Genomic DNA, 22621 nt, shown 5'->3' with positions numbered 1-22621 from the left:
AGCGTATCGACTCGCGCGCTCTGTCAAAGGGACCTGCCAATACCCCCTAACAAGGTCTAGCGTAGAAATGTATTTCGCCTTAGACACTGTCTCTACCCTCTCTTCAATGTTAGGAATAGGGTAAGTCTGGTCGATTGTTACAGAGTTCAGGCGGCGATAGTCCACGCATGGCCTTGGATCACGGCCCGGAATCTCAACCAAAATCAAAGGCGAGGTGAAATCACTGTCTGCTTCGATGATAACACCTAGGTCGATCATGCGGCGAATTTCGGCCTCTAGTATCTCTCTCTGTCTAGGTGACACCCGATACGGCTTACAGCTGATCGGCTTGTTAACCGTCAGCTCAATGTCGTGCTTAATCACATCCGTTTTGCCTGGCTTCTCGGAGAAAACGGTAGCGAATTCCTGTACTAAAAGCTCTAAATCTTCCTCTTGAGCCTTACTTAGGGTGTTCCCTGTGTCTACCCTATCTGACAATGTGCTGCTGACCGTGCCATCGGAAAGACAAAGGATTTCCGCGCCCTCGTCCTCAGGAACATTGAGTGCAAGGTTTACTACTGCTTTTCGTCGCATGTAGGGTTTCATTAGGTTACTGTGATACACTTTGGGGCATTTCCGGCCCCACTTTACCTCGTAGTTGGTGTCTGAAAGCACTGACATCACTGTCGCTGGTCCCTCCCATTGTACGTCCAGCTTGTTTTTTCTTGAAGGGCACAACAGCATCACCTCATCGCCCACTCTAAAGACTCGCTTTCGAGCTGACTTATCGTAACGGGCCTTGGAAAGCGCCTGTGCTGCGCGCATGTTGCTCTCCACCACTTCGCGTGTAGTCCCCAGTCGCCCCAATAAATCCAGTACATAGGAAACCACATTAGGGTCCTCCCCATATCCAGTCCATGACTCTCGTATCAAGTGCAGCGGACCTCTCAAGTTCCTGCCGTAGACAAGTTCAGCCGGACTAAAACCCGTACTCTCGTGTGGGGCCGACCTCAGAGAAAACATCGCAGCTGGTATACACCCCTCCCAGTCACTTTTATGCTCAAAGCACAAAGCTCGCAAAACGCGTTTCATGACCGAGTGCATGCGTTCCACAGGGTTCGACTGTGGATGGTGAATAGAGCTATGCGCGATTTTTATCCCGCAGCGTTCTAGGAATGTAGTCGTAAGGCAGCTTGTGAACACACTTCCGTTGTCACACTGTATCTCCGAGGGAAAACCCACCCGAGAAAAAATAGACAACAATGCGTCCACCACGCATACTGAACTCAACTCTTTCAGTGCGATTGCCTCCGGGAACTTGGTGGCAACGCACAGCGCGGTCAGGACGTACCGATATCCTGATTTAGATGGAGGCAGAGGCCCCACGATGTCAATCACGAGCCGACGGAAGGGTTCTGTGATTATTGGCACTAGTTTCATTGGTGCCTTCCATTTGTCTGTTGATTTTCCTATCCGCTGACAAGTGTCGCATTCACGGACAAACATCTCTACATCCTTCCAGCACCCGGGCCAGTAGAACTCCTGAGCCAGCTTAGCTTTCGTTTTCTTTATACCTAAGTGGCCCGCCCAGGCGTTGCTGTGGGCCAGGTCGAGAATGTTCCGCCGGTATTTTAGTGGAACTACCACTTGGTTGTAGACCCGCCCTTTAGCGTTCTCATACCTGCGATGCAACACCTCGTTTTGGGTGTAGAACGAAACGTTCTTTCTAGAGTTACCTTCCTTATGTATGGCATCTAGCAGCATAGAGAGTGCGAGATCCGCCTTTTGATCGACCACTAGCGTTGCACGGTCGGTTCTGGCTAGCTGACACCAACTGGTGGACGCGGGTGTTAACACCGAGCCTGTCACCAAGTCCTCGTTTTCGGGCGTTAGAGATATTTCCTCGCTGTTGCCGACCATAGCCCCAGTTTCCGTCTCGACAACTCGCATGGCAGACTCATTTTCCGTCGCAACTACCTCAGGTTTTCCTACACTGCCCTCGGACGTCTGTTCCCCAGAGGGTGAGCTGCTCAGCTGTTGCGTCAGCTCGCGCGCCTTCGAACGGGTAAGGGCCATGCAAGCTATTTCGGTGGCAAATGATTCTCCACGTGTTTTTAACATTTCCTCAGACTTATTTGAAAATAGGTAAGGGAAGTGCTCCGGAAGGTTGGCTGAAATTGCTGCTTCCGTACACAATTGGCCGAAAGGGCCCTCGATTACAACCCTCGCTATCGGTAGGCAGACGCTTTGCTTTTCTGCCACTTGCCGAATCCAGGCACACTCTCCTATATAGTCTTCGGAAGATACGCAACTTGGATGCGCTACATCCATTGTGGCCGCCGAGTCCCTCAATACCCTACACATTCGGCCGTTCACTGAGAGTGTCCTCATGTAAGGCTTCAACAGCTTTAAGCTATCCTCTGACTCCTGAATTGTGGCAAATGCCATGTGCCTCTTACAGCTCCTGGCCATGTGGCCCTTTTCTCCGCAGCTGTAGCAAACAACTGGCTTCCGCGCTTCTAACGCATGCGCTATGTCACCCGGCGCCTTTGAACCTGATGAAGGTGCCGCCTTAGTCCCCTCACTGTCCTTTCCCTGCTGACTGTCTAATAACTTGGAATTCTCGGGTTTCCAGTTATTTCTTGCAAACCTCTTGCGTCCCTGGTTTCCCGACCAGCTTTCTACCTTTTCATTTTTTTCCGAAGTTCGTGGTGTACTGCGGAGACTACGGCGTGAGCAGTAATCTTCGGCGAGTTCTGCTGCCCTGTTCATGTCTACGTCTTTCATCCTATCCTGCACCCAAAGCCTTACCTCCTCGGGAATTCCCCGGTAAAACTGCTCAAGTACCATCAACTCAATGACCTTGTCATGGTTGCCATAGACTTGCGCGCTTTTGAGCCATTCTTCAAAGTTGGCTCTAATTTGGTAGGCATAGTCTGAATGAGATTCGTTGCCCCTCTTAGAGTGCCTGAACCGCAGGCGGAAAGCCTCTGTCGATAGGCGACATTTTCGTAGCAATGCAGCCTTTACCCTGTCATACACCTCGGAGTCCTCTTTATTCATTCTTGCGATAACATCGGACACTTCGCCTGGTAGTACGCATATCAGTTTTTGTGGCCAAGTCTCCCTACTAAACCCTGCATTTTCGCATGCTCGCTCAAAATGCACGAGGTATAATGCAATGTCGTCACCCGCCTTGAAGGTGTGGATTAGATCCTTTATCTTTGATTCTCCACCCCCTGAATTTCGATTTCCCACGGACATACGAAGCTCCAGTTCTTTCAGACGGATTTCATGTTCTTTATCCTCGCGATCCCTCCTTATTTCCTCCTCTCTCTGTTCACGGGCTAAGCGCTCACGCTCCTCTTTCTTTGCCAAAATGGTTTCTCTGGCCTCAATGGCCTCTTCTAAACTCACTTCCTCTTTTCCCAAGTGCTCCAAAATTTGTTGTTTTCTTTTAACCGAGCCGACCGAAATATTCAGCTCCTGACAAATTTCGAGGAGTTCTTGGACCTTAAACTTCTCCATCTTAGATATGCACACCGTTTCTCTTCTAAGGTAATTTTGCCCACGAGCCACCCAATTCTTGGTCTGCGAATCAAAATTTACCACAATCACCCTACCACGTTACCGACCATCTGCGCTAACGAGTCTGGCGAAAAGAAGAGCAAACACGCGGCACTCACCACTTCGATGCAGCCGACGCAGGCGAATCCCATAAGCTGCCAGCCACTGTTGCGCCTTTGTGTAGCGTGGTGCGGACTCGGGCCATCCGAGTCCCCGGAGAGGACGAGTAGAGAAGCCGGAGAAGGAGAAAAAAATGTTTATATACAGTATTTACATGGTAGCGTGGTACAACATGAAAAGAGAATCACCCACGAGCGCCTCTGCGCTAGCGTTTTTATACATCGTCCGCCTTCCCAAGATCCCTTGCAAAGATAATTTATGCGCAGGATACTCCAATGAGATCGTCGTCTTCCTCTCCGGCCCCGAAGAGGGAAAGCCAAACACCGCCTCCCTCTGAACCTAGGAAAGGGGGCAAGGCATGCCCAGTTCGCTGTTTGGTGAGGGAGACCCCACGCGCCAGCGTGGCACCACAGTGAGATGACGTGGAATCCCAGGCGCAAAGTCGCTCCCTGATGCAGCCAGGTTGACTCAAGCAAGGCAGAACACCCCGTACAGCTGCTGGGTCGACGCTGCTTCGGAGTGTTGCTCTCGGCGGCTGACAAAAACTTGGCCAACGACTTTTGTGTCAAGAGGAGCCGGCGACGTGGTTTTTCCCGATTGTCCGCGTCCGTCGCCGTCCCGGTGCAGGGTTGACTCATCAACAGCTGCCAGGTGCCAGCAGGCCGCGAAGACCACGTGGAACTTGGGCGAGGCACAACAAGGTGCTCGAAAACAGCCAAGCACGAAGCCACGCACAAGATAGATAAGGAAGGAAGCGCTGCGACCAGGACCCGCACTCTCCACGTGTTCGAACACTGTGCCATCAGTACCGTGCAGTGTTGCAGAAACTGAAGCAGGCGTCAGATAACGAAGCCTCCACTACGATTCGAAAATGTTTTCTTCAAGCTTCTGCTGACATGGGTTCTCAATGTCACCCTGCTGCACAGGCTTGTGAGATAGATGTATGACGGGGAAGGGGGGGGGGGCAGCTCCCTCCCTCCCTCTAAGGAAGTTTGACGGAAGTCCAAATCCGTCCCTTGAGAAGTCCCTGCCCTCGCGTACTCTATAGGCCTGTTAGGACTCCGCAACTGCCCTTTCAGGTTAACAGCTGTGGCCGCACGACTCACCAGACCTCCTAAACGTGTTCTAGATGGTCGCACGTGCGGACCATCCCGAGGACGAACGGACACGTGACGCACGGTTTTATGTAACAGCGCGCAGAACGTTCCTCCCCCAGCTGTCATGCGGAAATTGCATCAAGAACAAAAACCGAAGCCAGGTGAGTGGCTATATTTAGGAAAAGTAAAGAAAAAGGGCAACGGTCTATAGGAAACTAAGGACTCACCTAAAGAAATCTCTGTGCGTGCAGCTGTTCCTGATACGTATTACATATGACAGATTTACGTGAAATCCCACCTGATTGATATGGCGCTCTCTTTATGGAGCGCCACTTCGACAGTGTTTGTAGGACTTTCCCACTTTTTGAAGGTAAACGACGTAAAAAAAAAACAGGGCTACGAAAAGCAAGCACACATTATATACAAGCGTCAACTAGCCCAGTCAGCGACTTTATTAAGTTATGTCTCTTACTTCACTTCACTGGTTCAATTTCACTGCTCATTTTGAAAGCTGCAAGTAATTTCTATTGGTAGACTGTAAGTAACGCACCGACCCCGGCAAAGAAAGCAGAACCCGCATTAGTACAAGAGAATATTCATCGTATGGCGTGAGTTCCTGTGCTAATTGGCAACAGTTCAATCTTGACAGTTAACAACATTTAAGTTCACATTTCATATCACTAAGTCTGACAGTTCACCGCAACGTCAAGTAATTCGCTCCCTGCTCACTTCACACCCCCAACACACACACACACAAAAACGTAATTCCAACGCACGTTACGTACAGGTGGCACAGTCCCATGACTCGTATACAGCACAAGCGTCACGAACGTTTGCAATACTGCCACGGTGATCACGACTATATGGTAGAAAAAAACAAAAATTTGCAATTTACCATAGATACACGAGGCCGTACGACTGAAAAACAGATGACAAACGGCTCAAGCAACGCTCGCATCTCACTTTTCTTCTTCGCTCTACGAAGTGCTACTCTGACGGCTCACTCATACACGAACGTCTCGTAACAATATTTCACTCAAAAATGTACAACAGTTACCATCAGGTCAATTGAGCTTGAGGAGACAGCACAAGTCCGCTTCCTTCTCCTTCAAAGGTTTGTATAGTAAGTATTTAGAAGCCATTGCAAGGCGTACACCGTTGATGAAATAGCCGCGTACACCCGTTGACTATAGCTGTCACCACTTGCGAGTTCAGAGGTACGTAAGATGAAACACTGCCAGGCAACGCACGAGGCGGATACCTGTCAAGATTCGTGAGGGGAGGAGAGGATTACGTTCAGCCAAGCATCCAGGTATCGTGATTCGCCCCGATGAAGCGAGAACGGATCGAGCGAAGAACTTGAGACGCCACTGAGAGGAGGTTGTTCACAGAGTGGGAAAAGACACGGCTTGCCTGACAGAGATTACTAAATCCTGCGCAGTTCAAAGATTCCATTTCGGCGAACGCGCGCGCGCGCGAGAGAGAGAGAGAGAGAGAGAGAGAGAGAGGGAGAACATGAGGAGAAAGGCAGGGAGGTTAAGCAGGGCCGAGCTCCGGTAGGCTAAACTGCACCGGGGAAGGGGAGAGGGGGAAGGAAAGTTATAGAGGAGGAGAAAAAACGTCACTGACTGGGCCGACGCGTAGCAGTTTCACATCACAAACGATGAAACAGGCCGGTGTCTGAGAAAACGCAACAGTGCTTTCGTTGCCTTTCGGAATTGGGATGGGCAGTGCCGCATGTGTTTTAAATCAACTGGACAGAAGTGATTTCACTGTCGAGAAAGTATTGGGACCGGCGGTGAACGCGAAAACGTTAAAGGCACGCAGCCTGGAATTTCTCACCGAACCGTATACACTTACGCGCTAGCGTCAAAACAGCCGAGGTCGAAGAGAGGATGTATACTGGGTACTGCTATCTATCAAAAGCGTGCTCCAGACAGCTTTTTTGAGGCTGAACGCGAGGATCGCACGCTCATTGCGCTTCAATAGCGCCACCTGGACTGAAAGGAATGCGAGTGAATAGAGAAGTTGAACTATTCTGCCAAAACTATAGGCACAATAGAATTTTTTGTGCTTGATAGCACTCACTAGTGGGATCCTTCTAAAGAAACCAAGCTTTTTTTTTTCAATTTCTCCTCTCTTTTTTTTCTGAAGCTGCAATTGTTGGGGTTTTCTTTTTCTTTCAAATGAGTACCGTGTGTCTTCCCACTATGCGATTTTCGCAACAGCGTCCCCACCGCTATAGATGTCTCAGTATGAATATAAACAAGAAAACGGTGACTTGAATTGACTTCATCGGTGGCTACATGTACGAAAGAAATTCTGAATGAGTAATAAGGATAACGGCAACGTAATTGACGAGGATTACTTAGAGCAAGAAAAAGAAATGCAGCCCACAAGAAAGAAGGCAAGGGACAAGCGCTTGCTCCTTGTGTGTGTTTTCTTGTGTGCTGCATTTTTTTTTTTTTGCGTAAGTAATTCTCCTCAGTATGCACCGACTAGGCCCTCAAAGAGTCATCTTAAGACAACTTAACTGCTTCGTGCCGTTTTCTTCATCCAAAGTATGTTATACGTTTCGCAAGCACGCATCTTTATATTTACACTCACGCATTTTTTATGAAAAATGACCACGAAAAACACAGTGTTCCGTCTTTTTTCTGCCAACTATATCAACCATTTACCGTTGCAGTAACGTTTCATGCGGTTATATTGGAATATAAAGGTTATAATAAATGGTTGATGCGTCTCTCATCACTTTTACGAAGGTTTATTTTCACTGTCACACCTACATGCCACGCGACGGAGGTGGCGTTTAAAAACAACATGCTCGCGGGTAACTACTCGCGTCTCTCGACTGCTATGGCGTGCCCTCTATACAAACATAGCGGCGTTATCAGCTTCTACTAGCACTGAATGTATTTTAGATATAAACGTAGGTACTATTCATCTATGCGTGCGTCGGTCTCCTTCACGAGGTTTGCGACCTCTGTGAACGCAACCTTTCCCGACACCTAACACCACACAAAGCCAGGCAGGGCAACGAACCCTCGAGCAAAGCCGAGAAAACCGCGTACCGCCTTTTCATTTCAGCGATTAAGTTTTACGAAAAAAAAAAGATTATTACATAACGAGCAGGAAAGAATAGTGGAAGTCGTATGTAAGCGCATTAATGGCGGTCGTGAACAGATGGCACCCTGCACCTCATCGGTGCACACGGCGCGCACACTTTAACGCCGAAACAGGGCTCCTCATTGTGAGATGTGACTAACTTCCGGTGTCGCGTTCGCAAGTAAAAGGGAGAAGAATGCGAACCACTTCCGGTTCTTGCCTGAACAGCTGCGCGATACGGCGTTGTGAAAATGGGAAAAAGTTGTCCTCGTGCAAGGACGGAATCTACGCCACCCCTTCCGCGATGATGTGATAATAAATTGGTGCGTAGGTTCAAACAAGGCGCTGCCATTCACGGCATTGAAGCACCACCATGGCCTTAATACAAACAGCTACGATACAATGTAATAGGCACTGCAGGTAGAGCCCACCAAGGAACCCGCGCGTCCCACGTCTCCTTTATCTCTATACACTCGCTCATGACTTTATACGATCAGAAAAATTAAACGCGTCATTTCAGGGTATTGAGAAAATACCTAATCATACGTTTTAGAGACGTATAGGGGATACTAATAAGTTAGATATGTGGGGTTTAACATCCCCAATTCACCATTTGATTATGAGAAACGCCGTAGTGAAGGGCTTTGACCAAATTTTGACCAGTCTGAGCACACAGGCCTATAAGCATTTTCGCCTCCATATAAAATGCAGTCACCACAGCCGCGATTCGATCCCGCGACCTGCGGGTCAGCAGCCGAGTACCTCAGCCACTAGACCAACATGGCGGGGCTACTAATAAGTTGGAATGTCATTCGGTAGTTCTTCGTTACCAGTCTGCTTTTCCTTTTGTTGTCATTTCTCTTAAGGTTGATACTTTAACAGTGGCACCATTAAAATACTTATATTTCCCTTAACATATACAATGTCCACCATACATGCTAAAAAATTAGTCCCCTAAGGCATCCTTTCAAGCAGCCGCACTGTGAAAATACGCTTAGTGCAAGTAGCAAGTAGTAAAAGGAATCGATCGATCGATTGATCGATCTATAAATCAATTAATCGTTTAAGCACCCTCAAGCAAGTTTAGGGTATTTGTCAAAAGAGTGTAGTTGTAGGAAAGGGTATACACCAATACCGTTAATCTGAAAAAAGTTTACACACACACCTTCCAACCGACAGAAAAAACTCACAGGGTGCCTTAGGCATCCGCCTCAGTAGACTTGAAGGCCAAAGCCCTCTTATTTTTTCTTCAAAGCCGGTGTATAAAACTACCGCCCCCCTCCCGCGCCCCGAAGGCTCTCTGCTACTAAAATTGTTTCGCAATGCCTCCAGGAATGGAGTGTGGTATCGGCCCGTGCCTGACCAAGTAATTACGTCATGTGATGACGTCACAAGACGGCGTCACGTTATGTGACGTCATAGTGATGCCACTACTTTCGCGATGTGGGACGTGATGCGTTAGCGTCATCACGTGATGGTGATTTCTTTTTTTTTTTTCGTCACTTGCGTTGACGTCACCGGTGGGAGGCCACTACGCGAGATGCCGGTCAACTTTCGCTCACTCTTAATGAGGCATCTAAGGATTTCGCCGGAATAAGCAAGCACAGCATCCTTCCTGGCTTTTGAGGGAGTCGTAACATTGGCCTCAGCAAAATGCATTGTGACGTCATTATATTTTCAGAGATGATAAAATAAAGAACGGGGTCGGTCTGCCGAATGCGAGTCATTCGTAACGTGAATTCCCTTAAAGTATCGATGTTCAAGCAATAAACAGAGGCAAGAGGAGTGCGGGAAAGCAGAAAAAATGCTAGTAAACAAAAAAAAACGAGAAGAAGCATGCCGTCACTAATCAACTGGTACAAACATGGAGTTAATATACGAAGCTACTTAACCATTGACACGATGCATCAAGAACACTGTTGCGCAAGAGATCGTGAAATGAAGAGCCAATGCCAAAGTGCGTAACTTAGTAACACTGAATTCTTCACTACGTCAAAGGTTTTAACCGATGTCGCATTAGATGGTCTGTCGAACGGGCCGCTCTGAAGTACTGGCGCGAAAACCAGAGTTATAAGTGATGATAATCAAGAGACCACACAAATAGCCCCGTTTTGACGGAGCGTCATAGATGGCTTATATTGTAGTAAGACGGTAAGTTGGGCCAGTTGGTTAGGATCCATCGTGAACTTACTTACAGCGCAACACCAGAAAAAATACAGGACAGGGAAGGAGCAAAACAAAAAGAAAAGTGTTTTCTTTCTCTTTTGCTCCTTCCCTGTCCTGTATTTTTTCTGGTGTTGCGCTGTAAGTTCACGATGTCTTATATTGATCGTGGAGAGCAGGCTGGAATGCACTGATATTGGTGAATGCGTAACAAGTCGCCTAATGTGTTTGAATCAAAGCTGCCAAGAGCCGAGAGGTCACGTTGAGCGCCCGCTAAATGAGCTGCGCCTATTTGCTACGACAAGGACAGGCTGCGCCAGCTATCGTGCGTCGGATGAAGCTCGCGGCACCTCGCGCGACCTCGGAGACAGATGATGGCTACGCTGCAACGCTTTTCGTCCTTGCGAGGCAGCCACGCTCACAAGCAGACATTCCTCAGTCTTTTTTTTTTTTTTTTTTTTTTCATCACGAATTTTCTTCAGCGCCACAATTGCCAGAGCATTATGCTGACATTGCTGATAGTAACTTGAATTACCTCCAAAAGCCTTTCATAAAATATGGTCATTTTAGAGTCAATTTTTTAAAACTCTTCAATCATTTACGAAGATGCGTTATTCACAGCATGAGTACTATATATGACGCCCTTGTACAGCATACATATACAGCAGAACGCATTTACTATGCCCCCTAAAGTTTTTCCCATATTGATGTCTGTTTATCTCATTTGTATTAAGTGACGCAGTCTGCTTTTTTTTTTTCGTTAACGTGCTCGCACGATCGAAGCACGTGCCGATATGCAAAAAAAAAAAAACTGACTTTACTAGCTTGACTTGATGGCATTCTTTACTCATAATATTCCTTAAACGTTAATGCTGAGTTTGTGTACTGATACACTCCAATTTTTATTTCTGAGTTGACATAACGCAGTCAAACTACGTAGTTTAAAGAACAAGCCGGGGGGGGGGGGGATGAGAGTGGTAGTAGGAAATTTCAGCATACCTAAATTTGCACAACGAAATGCTCTTTCCAAAAAGTATGTGTTTTAAAGGAACAAAAATACTTTGGAAAGAAAAAAAAAAGGTGCGAAATGTGGGAATATTTGGTTGTCAGCAGGTAAACAGTGCAATAAAAACACTATATATGCAAAAATATTCAAAACAAAGAGATTTCAGAATATGCATTTTGTAGATAAATGGTTCAGAAACAGTATAAAAAATAATGAATTTTGTACAAAATGCTTCTCTTCTCATAGAAAAAGAAAATCAGAGCCGAGGCGCTGCTTCGTTGCTCGTGCCATGCGGTGAAGTATTGTATGGTTTTTCGTGAGACACAAGTGTACTCATACACTTTTGTCAGTAAATTTTCGTTTTCTTGAAATAAGAGTCACCAGGTGCTCCAATACCTGTGATGTAAATAATCCCTTTATAAATGAGGTGTCCAATAAACTTCACTATTTCATCTAGCGTCACCTCTTTCCATGAGCCACCTCACTCCGCATAAGTTGGCGTTTCAATACATGCACCCAAGCATATTTCTTTGCATTTTGGCGCACATCGTATTAAAAGAGGACACTATCGCACACTTTTCTGAAACTTTTGGCACTCCTCCGAAGTCAGTACCATGATGTGCTCTGGGGACCTTCTTGTCGTTAGGAGAAGCTCCGCAGCCAGCGCCAGCACACCGCATCCCAGCGAAGTGTGGACCACGCACGCAACCAGAGTAGCTATAAGATTGTGCACAAAGGTCGGAAGCTATACGCACTTGCGGCAGAGGAGACAACTTGAGGATGTAAACAAGACAAACCAATGAACGGCCGCAGATGTCGCAGACTGACGCAAAACATCGTCGCCATAAAACTTGAAGCTGAGGTGCTGTCATCCTCGAACTCTGAGCTGGTCCTCACTCAATTCACATGGAGTTGCAAGACAGTTTCGAGCAGCACATGTGTTCTGCAGCGCTGGTGCGCACCCATGTCCGCGTGACGACGACGTCGTAAGAGTGACTAGTGGCACTAGATGAGACCCTGCGTCTGATATAACGATGCAAGCAAAATTAAAGCTGCTGGAAATTGTCAGAGAGGGCCACCTCAACACTTTAAACACACGGCGGACCTTCATTAATATTTTTTGTAGAACAACATCTCCCTGACTCCAAGGAACAGCTCTCTATTAAATAGCTGGCATAAATTTCTGGCAATTATTACTGCTTGATATATTAAAATTGCGAAGCTGACACTTTAATTCGGCATTTAACTTGCAAAGGATTTCATTACAGAACTTGGATGTTACTGTGGCATAATGACGAGAAGCATGCACTTCTGTCAAGTTCGCCAGCCTAGTGCACTTTTCCAACAACACACGCACATTGATTCACGCAAAGGTATGTCAACAATCACTAGGTTGCCGAAACAGGCAAATTCCAATTGATCCTGAAAGTTGAGTGGCTGTAGCAATCACTAGAATGTGCTGGGTGCAAGGCAAACAAATTTATCATGCCAAAATCAACGATTTATTAGCGTCGTTCACCGGTGATCGATTTGAATAGGTGCGGTAACGAAAGAGTTAAAGCTTGCTCTTAAAATCAACCTTACTGAAGTTACCTTATTGATGTTAACCTTACTGATGTTAACCACTCGATCATTTACGCTTAGAATCAGAAAACTGAGTAACATAATGGTATGCCATGGTGTAAGTATATTTGCGCTCTTTAGACGTAAGTAATGAAAATAAGTTCTGCAATATCCCTGAAATTGACGAAACCCCTGGACCGGCACGAATTTAGTATATTAAGAGGCTTTCTTTTTCAGAAATTCACATGAATTTTCTTGCAGAATCACCATGCTACAAACGGTTGGTTGTCGAGCTGACTAAATATTGAATGTGTATTGATAACCGCCCTGTATGCTACTACGACGCTCTCGCATTCATACTAAATTTGCCACCGTCATAGACTGTTTTCTTTTTCATTCTAGCACGCAGACTCATGCCCTTTCCGAGCACACATTGGCCATCTGGTGACGGTATTGTACTTTATCTCGCTTCCTCATTGTCCTTTTTTTTTGTTTGCTTGTTTCGCAAGCAAGCGTTTCTATAACTTTGAGAATTTCGGCAGCGCACAAGAAGGAAACCAACGTCGGGTATCTCAGGTGGTTTCCAGTGCACGCTCACTTCTCTCACTTCAGTGGCAGAATGAACAGAAAAGAAGCGGTATAATTTTAACTACTACTGCCGTCTCTCTTTCGCGATGCCGCAACAAGCTTGTAGCTGGGCGCCACTCGAGAGCCGCAGCGTGCAAGACGGCGGGGAACAAAGGTGCCAGCCGCGGTCTTTTTCTTAGCGTGCCTTCCCGGCGTGCACGCGCCTGGCTCGAAATAGGCACCGAGACGCCAATACCTCGTGCGGCCCGGTTATTAATCGGAGCGGAGGAGCCTCGTTAGCCGCGGGTGTGCCAAGCGCTTCCATAACAGCACCACCGCGGCCTCCAGGCGTCGGAGTTGCTCTGTACTAGTACTGCGCCACGCATGGAAGAACGCTACCTGTGGAGACGTGGAGAGCTGAATTGGGCTCACCCCTCAATTTCGTGTAATATAAAGTCATCAAAGGTTATTACAAGGGTATGCGTGCGACGTATGAACAACTACAGCAAAATAAATTAAAATAAACACGAATTTCACGCGTATACAAACAATTGATTGATAGATATGTGAAGTTTAAAGTCCCGTCACTTTCATATGATTATGAGAGACGCTGTGGTGGAGTAGTCTGGTTCGATCACCTGGGGTTTTAAAGTGAGCCCAAATATAAGCACACACAACTACAGCATTACTCACCTGCGTCAAAAATACATACGTCGCAGCCGGGATTCAATCCCACGGCCTGCGGGTCAGTAGCAGAGACCGTGGTTCTACTGCATAATGTAGGAGCAACGACTTAATATACTGGGCACCCGGGAGCTCCGAGACGATACCGTTCATTCTTGACATTTTAAAGAGCATGGCAAAACTGGTAAATTTACAAATCGTACACAGGCTTCCTAAATGCGAGTCAATATTGCACATGTCGAAATGGTCGTTTGGTTGAGTTGGTGATTCCTGATGGTCAGGGACACGAAAAACGCGGACAAGCGCTTACTTCTAACTGAAAGTTGATTCGCTTCCGATCAAACAGCTTTCCGATTGAACTTTCACTTGGTAGCAAGCGCTTATCCGTGTCTTTCCTGGCCCTGTCTACGTATCGCGCTCGTATTTTAAACCATCTTTATTGTACAACTGGAAGTCACTCGGAAGTTATCTACCCAGCATATATATAGCGTGCGCAGAAGGTGGACAAAAGTAGGGGGGAAGGAGAGGGGGATCTCTCTATTCACCTATGAAGAGGGGAAGGCACAAAACTTTGACTTCACAATGACTAAGTAGGTGAGGGGGTGCACTGTGGTGATGCCCCCCCTCCCTTGATAGGGGGCCCTGCGCTCGCCTATGCGACCCAGCAGGTTTACTGATAAAACTCGTAGCTCTGCCTAAAAACCTCAGATCTCGTGCAGCAGGACCTCTTAGAACAGCCCTCATCTCCGTGTTTTCCTTTTATCTATATAGACACTATCATGTATTGTCGTCCTTTTATATGCAACAAGTACGAATGAATACCGGCCAACTTGGAATATTGAAGTATCAATAGAATACCCAATAAACAAGTATCGATGTAGTTTGAATATCGTATAAAGAACCACTACATTCATATTGTAGTCTTCAAATATTTTATAAGACACTAATCTGCATGACGAAGCCTATACGATATATATGGTGGGCAGCGTTTACATAGAAAACAAAACTTACACATTACTTACGATTGCTTACAATAACTTCCTCTTTTTCTCAAAATACTAGCGTGCAATATGAATCCCTGCTGTGATCATTTCACAACGATCAAGTTTGCTCTGATGACAATATTAATTTTTCCTCTTCATACACAATGTAATAGGACAATTATGCTCAATATTCTATCGTAATGCTTACGCTGCTTGGATTCCATGTCAGCAGTATTTTATAGATATATAAACAATACGAACAACCGTTCCAGTCCGACCAAGGACACCACGTTTAGGGAGCGTAACAAAGTACAAGCTGAAAAATAAATAAAGGCAAACATATTTGAAGAAGCGAGGAGCACACGCCCCTGAAACCAAAGACAAGTGCGCGCAGAACAGGCGCCGTGCAGCCCCGCGAAGTTGTTAAAATAATGAGAAAAAATATACACTGACCCAGTTGAAGAACTTGTGGATGTGTGGGGCTGGAAGAAATAAAGTATGCAAAACAAAAAAAGACACAAAGAGAGCCGCGTACGCGAATGCACTTAGCTGCTCGATCACTGTCAGCGCGGCTCGAGCTAAAGGGCAGAGAGAGCTTATGAGGAGGTGCCTGTGCCGATGATCAGGTAACAGAGCGTGTGCGTTTGCTGGAAACGCCTGTCCCAATTAAAGCGAACACGTTCTAGCTCGATAAACGGAAGGAGTCTCGAATAAGCTGAGATCAGCAAACGCGTCGATGTTATGACAATAATGATACTTAGGGGCTTACGTTCCAAATCCTCAAGATAATTATGAGGCACGCCATATAGAGGAGGCTTCGGAAATTTCGATCATATCGTGTTCTTTAACGTGGTCTGACATCGCAGAGTACCCGGACTTCTCGCATTTCACTTCCAACAAAACGCGACCTCTTTAACCGGTGTCGAACCCGCGACTTTCAGGAAAGCAGCTGTCAGCTGATCCCCGCAACCTTGGTTCCACCCAAATGGTGCGTGTGTATGTGTGTGTGTGTGAGTGAGTGTGTGTGTGTGAGTGTGTGTGTGTGAGTGTGTGTGTGTGTGTGAGTGTGTGTGTGTGTACACGCACGCACACAAGCGTCGTCGTATCCTACCTTCTAGTGATCATGTCACACATCGCATATGTCCCTTCCATGTCTTAACCGAAGGAAGCACTTGATGCCTGAATTTTCTAAGGCGCAAATTCCCCAGTACGCAAGTTGCAATCTGGGTTTATGCGCCTCTGCCTAGTGTTTTGTGACACTATGTTAATAACTACAGTTTTTACTTGAACCCATGCATTTACCAAAAAGCCTCAACACCCCAAATCCGCTCGTGAAACTCATTCATCACTTTCAGCTATCCACATATATGCACTGCCGTATTTGTTATACAATACTGCTGTATTCGCGCAGCCCTAGAAGGCACCGTTTATATACATATTCACATATGAATATATCCAATAAGCGGCAGTAGGAGCGCAGTCACAAAAGGCACTTATCAACATTTTCAACTCACGCAGATTCAGGTAGTACACTTAACGTTGAAGCTCTTCAGTTAGTTGCCTACACGAGGACGAAGTGAGGTGATGTCTGTCCAACGCTGGAATTGTGTATGGATAGTTTAAAACCAGCTCTGTACGTTGCGTTGACATGTTAGCAGATCAACACTCTGCTTAGTGGTAGGAAAAGAGATCAGAAATATCGTTCCTCCAATTATATCACTCCTTAAATGTTAGATTTGCCCAATAGCGGATCGAAAGTGTAAAACAACTATGCAGAAAAGAGCTGCTTGTAGAACAACGGCGAATATAGCCGCGAAGGGAAACTGAACGGAATCATTGTAACTTCACAAGTATGCAGCATTTGATTTTCTTGCAAACAAGTCAAATTCGTCAAAAACGCCACCAACTCAATCGATAACGTTGCTGGCACCCCAATGCCAACAAGAAGCTGATAATGTAGCAATATTTTCCTTGCTAATAAAAAGCTTTCGTATTTTTTTCTGCGAAAATATAGAGGCTTACTTTTCGGAGTTATACACCAGTATTCTAAGAGTTAATTAAGGTGAAAGTCGTGTATACGCATTACGCGAAAGTTATTTGAAGCGAAAGTTCAGCGTGCCGCATAAAAAAGTCCCACGACCATTCGCACGTTTAATTCTGTGATCGAGCTGGGTATTCCTTTATGTGACATTCCTTCTCTCTATCTTTCATCTCCCCTTTCCCCCTCCCAGGCGCAGGGTAGCAAACCGGCTGCCTATAGGCTGGTTAACCTCCCTGCCATTCTCTTCCTTCTATTTTTTTTTCCTTGGTGTGATATAAAAATGCATACCGACAATGGGTTGCTTTTGTCTTCGAGGCGTCATAAGCGAAAGCGTAAGAGGCCTTGCATTTACCTTTTACTTACTTCAGTATCAGTTTAGGTATACAGCACTGCAATTTCGGTCAATTACTGTCGTACTATCTGCAGTACGGGCCAAATTATGTGTTCTTTCATTAGAATATTCTGGAACGTGCCTTTTCCCCCCTGAAAACACCAGTCAAGTGTCGCATATGATTCCTACATTCGAATTATATATGTTCTGAGGCTTTGTTTTTTTTTCTTTAGATGGTTCTCTATAGATTTTTTTTTGTCGCCAAATTTCAATGAATACCCTACTAATCTCCCATCTGACGTCAACCTTACTCGTACCTACTTCCCCTTGGAATCAATGATAATCGTCAACCTGCTAGCATCGTACCATAGTCACACTGGTTAAGTCACCTACGTAACTTATCTCACTAATTTGATTGAATAAATGCCTGAACAACGGTCAGACGTTGTTCAGGTATAAGCTGCGTTTTGCTTTTGTGGCAACTGGTGCACTAAAGCTAAAGGTTACAAGAGTTCGGCTTTGAGTAGCTGACGATCTATAGTCTACTTCAAGCTGCTTATATATAGGGTGACGAACGTGGTAACATTTGTGAATTGGAAAGCGAAAGCTCGAGGCAAAGCACGCGGCACATCCTCGTCGCGACGACGGCCACTCCTCAACCTTCGATCTTTATAAAACCCGCACCGTATCGGGGTTCGAACCTTGAAGCGAGATCGCAGGTCACGTACCGCGTACGTGAATCGCAAGAACGAAAGCCTCGGTCACGCGTCCTTGCGCGGAGAAAATCGGTGGGCGCGTCGGAACCGTCTAAACGCTATACGCTGCTTAAAATAAATGGCTCAGGCAAATACAAAGAGAACAACAATGATGAAAAACCGCGAACAATGCAAGTTAGCGGAATCGCTTAGTGCATCGCTTGATTGATTTATATGTGGGGTTTAACGTCCCAAAACCACTACATGATTATGAGAGACGCCGTATAGTGGAGGGCTCCGGAAATTTAGACCACCTGGGTTTCTTTAAAGTGCACCCAAATCTGACCACACGGGCCTACAACATTTCAGCCTCCATATTGCATCGCTTATGCTCGTATACATCGTGGTATAGAACAGTTTATAACCGGGGCTGACACAACCAACAGGGAATTAAAAAAAGTTAACAAACTAGCGCAGACACTGTGGTCATATGCAAAAAAAAAAAAGTCCTCTGCGTCGCCTGCTTCTACTTGTCCCAATTTTCCGCGTTTTTTTATCGTCATTATCTTACAGTTGTTCAATGGCATGTTGTATCTGTCCAGCTTTTATTCACAAGCACGCAGCAAGCAGTAAATTCGTCAACATAGAGAAAGGTGCTGCGTACGTCCATGCTGCATCGGGAGACGATGAGCGGACGTGCTCGTTTCGTGGTGGTATTTTTGATTTGGGCGAAATGTGACGTCACAAAGGCGCGGAGGCCACAGACATCAATTTGCTCATTACCTGACAGCTTGCAAACATGCTCTCGCTATGGTCGCATTCGCAATATTGACTCGACAATCGTGTGGTTTCACCGCAAGCGAAATTTCCACGCGAGAATTTTTCGCTTGGAGCATCAGGAACCGAAAGTGGGGTGGAAAATGGTTGAGAGCAATTACTTTCTTCAGCCCGTGTATCGCGAGGATTCTTTTCTGCTGAATAATATTACATGGAGTTTCCCGTCCCAAAACCACGATATATGAGAGACGCCGTAAAGAACGGTTCCGGAAATTTCAACCATCCGGTGTTTTTCAAGCAGTACGTGAGTCTTTAGCATTTCTCTTCGATCGAAATGTGACCACCGTGGCCGAGGTCGAATCTGCAACCTTCGGATCGGCAGCGGAACACCGTAACCACTGCTCCACCGCGGCCAAAGATTCTTTTCTGTTGACACCACGCTTCACAACCTCCTCTCTAGATAATGTCCGCGCACGCACCGAAAAAAAAATTAAGCCACGTGCGACTAAAGAACATGCTTTATTATTTCACTATTACGTAGTAAAACTTTATGGGCTGCAGCCATTCAGCGCAATGTATGAACGCAAATCATTTTAGCCCGTTTTGGTTGACTACAACGGCAAATCATGTACGATAGTCTATAATCGACTGCAGCACAGCGCCAGTGCTTTGCAAGGTGATGCCAAGTTTCAGTGAACGGGAACTCGGTGATTTGTAAAACAAAACACGTGTACATTCTAGAGCAGACCACGGGAACGGCCAATATCAAAGATTTTGCTCTGTAATACGTCTTGAAATACGATACGTACATGAAGGATTCTTCTAAGGACGTCCCTTCACTCTAAATATATATATTTGGTTATATCAATGAATTGGATTCTGTGAACCCACTGTGGTATATCTTATCGGCTAAGGGGTAACGCAGCTAAGCTTTATCCCGGAAGTTCTGTTTTCGGCCACGGAGACCATGCCTCGATGTGCACGAAATGCAAAATAAATAACTAAATTGATAAATAAATAAATAAATTGATAAATAAGTAACTTAATGAAATGTAACTACAAAATGATTACGACGATGATCCAAACCCCTATTGAGCTTGGATTTAGATACACTTTAATAGAGGTCGATTGCAATCCGGAATCTCCCATACTTTTCATAAGGCAAAACCAGCTAACACTTTACGAAGATGGGCAGAAAAAAAACAAAGCACAGCGCCCGTGCCTCTTGTTTCTTCTATCCGCCCTTGCAAAGTGTTCGCTCATTTTTTTTTCTCATGATGATCAACAACCTACTCGTGCTTTTGATCATGAAGCATGCTTATTACTCAATTCCGCCACCCAGAGCCCCAAGAACATTACACTTTGCCCAGTTGACGACTGCTACAGCTTTCATATAAGATGCACGGTTTTATACGGCAGCACCAGAGATATCTATAAGCGATATAAAAAGTTCGGTTGAACTATAGAGGGACGAAAAGAAGCAGCTTCCACCGGAATGGGAACACGGTACGGGAAGGAAGGTTTTGGAGCCTCGCCAAAAAAGATCTAAAGAGGACCGCTGGCCAAGGAAAAATGACAGGCACTTTAATGGAAGACTGTCGCAAGTCTGAGTAATGTGGGACGAGAACTTGTAATAGACGACTATTACTCGCGGTGATAAAAGCGAAAAAAGCAATGAGACCGGTGAAATTTCTTCGGGACAAAATGATTGTTTGTTTACATGAACGAAACGAGCGACTGCGTGATCACACAATTCATAGATTAGCATAACACCTTCACGCATTGCACGGTATTGGACTTCCCGCTTCACTCTGTGTTTGTTGCATTGTTCATATGCGCTCATTGTGGTTTAAAAGCTAAAGCGCAGCGTAAGACTAGACAATGCGGACTTTTTTTTTTTCGCGCTCTGCAGCATTTCAATCGCAAGAGACTAACAATGCCCAAAAACGCAGAATATACCTTAGTACAAACAGTTATCTTACCTAACTAACGAGACAAAAATACTTTCCAATCAATGAACATGTAGACGCTATAGCTAGCAGTTAAAAATGCCGTGCTTACGTATTTAATTTCTTCAATAAAGTCCACTAGTGCATCGGCTCATGTGTTATTGATCGGCAGCCTTTGTTTTCAATGTGATTACGGTATAGTAAAACGCACTAGCCTATTTTGAGCAACTGTCGTCCTCTGCTAACCCGAAAGCCTCGCTTGTTTGGTCGTTTAGGTTCGGAATCTCAAATTAGCACTGTACCAATGCATCATTAGAGTAGGATTTCACCGTATTTTTTATTATTACAGTTAAAAGCTTCAATTTGATTTCGCGTGGGCAGGAATATAAATATCAATATCTCAGAAACGGAGGTGAAGGTATCTCTTCAGAAAAGAATGGGACAAGTCACACAATTATTTTAGTGAAGACAACGCATTCATGTCACCTTCATAGTTCAACATCGCACACGACGAAGTCAAATTGTAAATTAGGGCGCGCATGAAAATGACACCATAAACAGCAAAACAAACAAGAAAATTGCAAAACGAAGCACATTTCACCAGGAGAAGCATTCGGGGTTCGTGTTGAATGCATAGAATTATGACAGCATGCAGGATACGTTTTCCATCTTAAAACACTTAATGCCAATCTAAATTCAAATAGTTCATCATGAGACACTAAATAAAATGTTGTAACATGAAATAAAATAAGCTTTGCATTCTAAGTTTACTCCCAACAGTACGCGCCCTAACTCACATGATTTGGTCGCCTTCGGAAATCAGAGCTGAATAGCGCGATAATGCTTTGATATAATAAATTCATATAGAATAGATATGAGGACTTTCGGTGTAGCTAATCAGTTACCATAATATCTGCTAGCCAAAATATAAAAGAAAGAAAGAACTAAATGAATAAATGAGACAGAGGATAACTTGTTGCCTCGCCTTTATTTGCTGCCATACAAGAAATTTATTTAGATCGGTGTTTCTTAAAATATTTTTATTAACGTTAAATAGGTCAGACGCACGCTTTTTTTCATATATATCTAAATATAAAGCTTCAGTTTCTTTTGTATTCCACGGAGTTTTCTTGCATGGTATAGATTGCCTATCTGAAGCGATAAATGCATATCGACAAATGCATATCGGCAATTTCCGGCTCGCGAGGTCAGTCGTGCGTGTCGCGGCGAGCCTCATCGCTTAGATGTTTGGTATCGTGACGTCACTGTCAATGTTAAGACCAGACTAGAAAACAAACACTCTCGTTCGATTCGAGAGCATCAAAATGTGCGCGAACTAAGGCGCAACACACTCACATGAGCGTAGTCGCCCTGTTCCGCCGGCGCCCAAGTCGCGAGGAGCAGCTGCGTCGTCTGCTGCTGTTGACACCGGTGGTGTTCGCGCAGCCAGTGCGCCTGCAAGTGCGACAGCGTTGTAAACTTGGCACTGCAGTCTGGGCACACAAAGGACGCGAATCTGTCGCCGGACAGCATGAACGGCGGCCCAATCAGCGTGCTTGCCACGCTCAACGTCAGCCGAGCCGGTACTTGCCGCAGTGGCAAGCTGCGGGTGAAGGCATAACGACGCTATTTGGTGCGCGCGCCCGGGACACAATAATGAAAAAAAGAATTGGCGGACCTCGCGCGCCGAGAGAGCCGCTGTTTTGCGACGATCGGGCGCCGCATGGCGCGCAGCGGCGGTGCCTAAAACCCGCGACGAGCTGCAACGACACGAGCCGGAGCTCCAGTCAACCGCGAAAACGAAAAAAACATCCACGCCGTGAAGGCCGTCCGATATTGAAGGGTTTCAACGAGCAGACAAGGCAGTGTATTGGAACCACGGACGACATTGGCCATGTTTGCAGCATGGTGTAAGAATAAGTTGCCTGCTGTAAAGGGTGTGCCCGAGGTGGTCTATAAGTGGTCGCGATACTCTGCTCACGGTGATTAAA

General features: G+C 45.8%; 1 protein-coding gene across 3 annotated transcripts in view; it reads right to left on the bottom strand.

Moving 5' to 3' along the window:
• by (focal adhesion protein tensin) overlaps positions 1 to 22243 on the bottom strand; it is a 279600-nt gene extending 257357 nt beyond the window's left edge. The window contains exon 1 of one of the 3 annotated variants that reach the window (XM_075893521.1): positions 21987 to 22243. In XM_075893521.1, the coding sequence (XP_075749636.1) occupies positions 21987 to 22163 (177 nt within the window). In that variant the 5' untranslated portion in view covers positions 22164 to 22243. The remainder of the gene's footprint in view (positions 1 to 21986) is intronic. The other 2 variants (XM_075893528.1, XM_075893539.1) reach the window with 2 other exon arrangements.
• Positions 22244 to 22621: the final 378 nt, after the last annotated feature.

This window comes from Rhipicephalus microplus, chromosome 1 (assembly GCF_043290135.1).
Source record: "Rhipicephalus microplus isolate Deutch F79 chromosome 1, USDA_Rmic, whole genome shotgun sequence".
NCBI classification, from domain to species: Eukaryota; Metazoa; Arthropoda; class Arachnida; order Ixodida; family Ixodidae; genus Rhipicephalus; species Rhipicephalus microplus.
The sequence above is the reverse complement of the archived record's forward strand: the minus strand, read 5'-3'. Positions and strand labels throughout refer to the sequence as shown.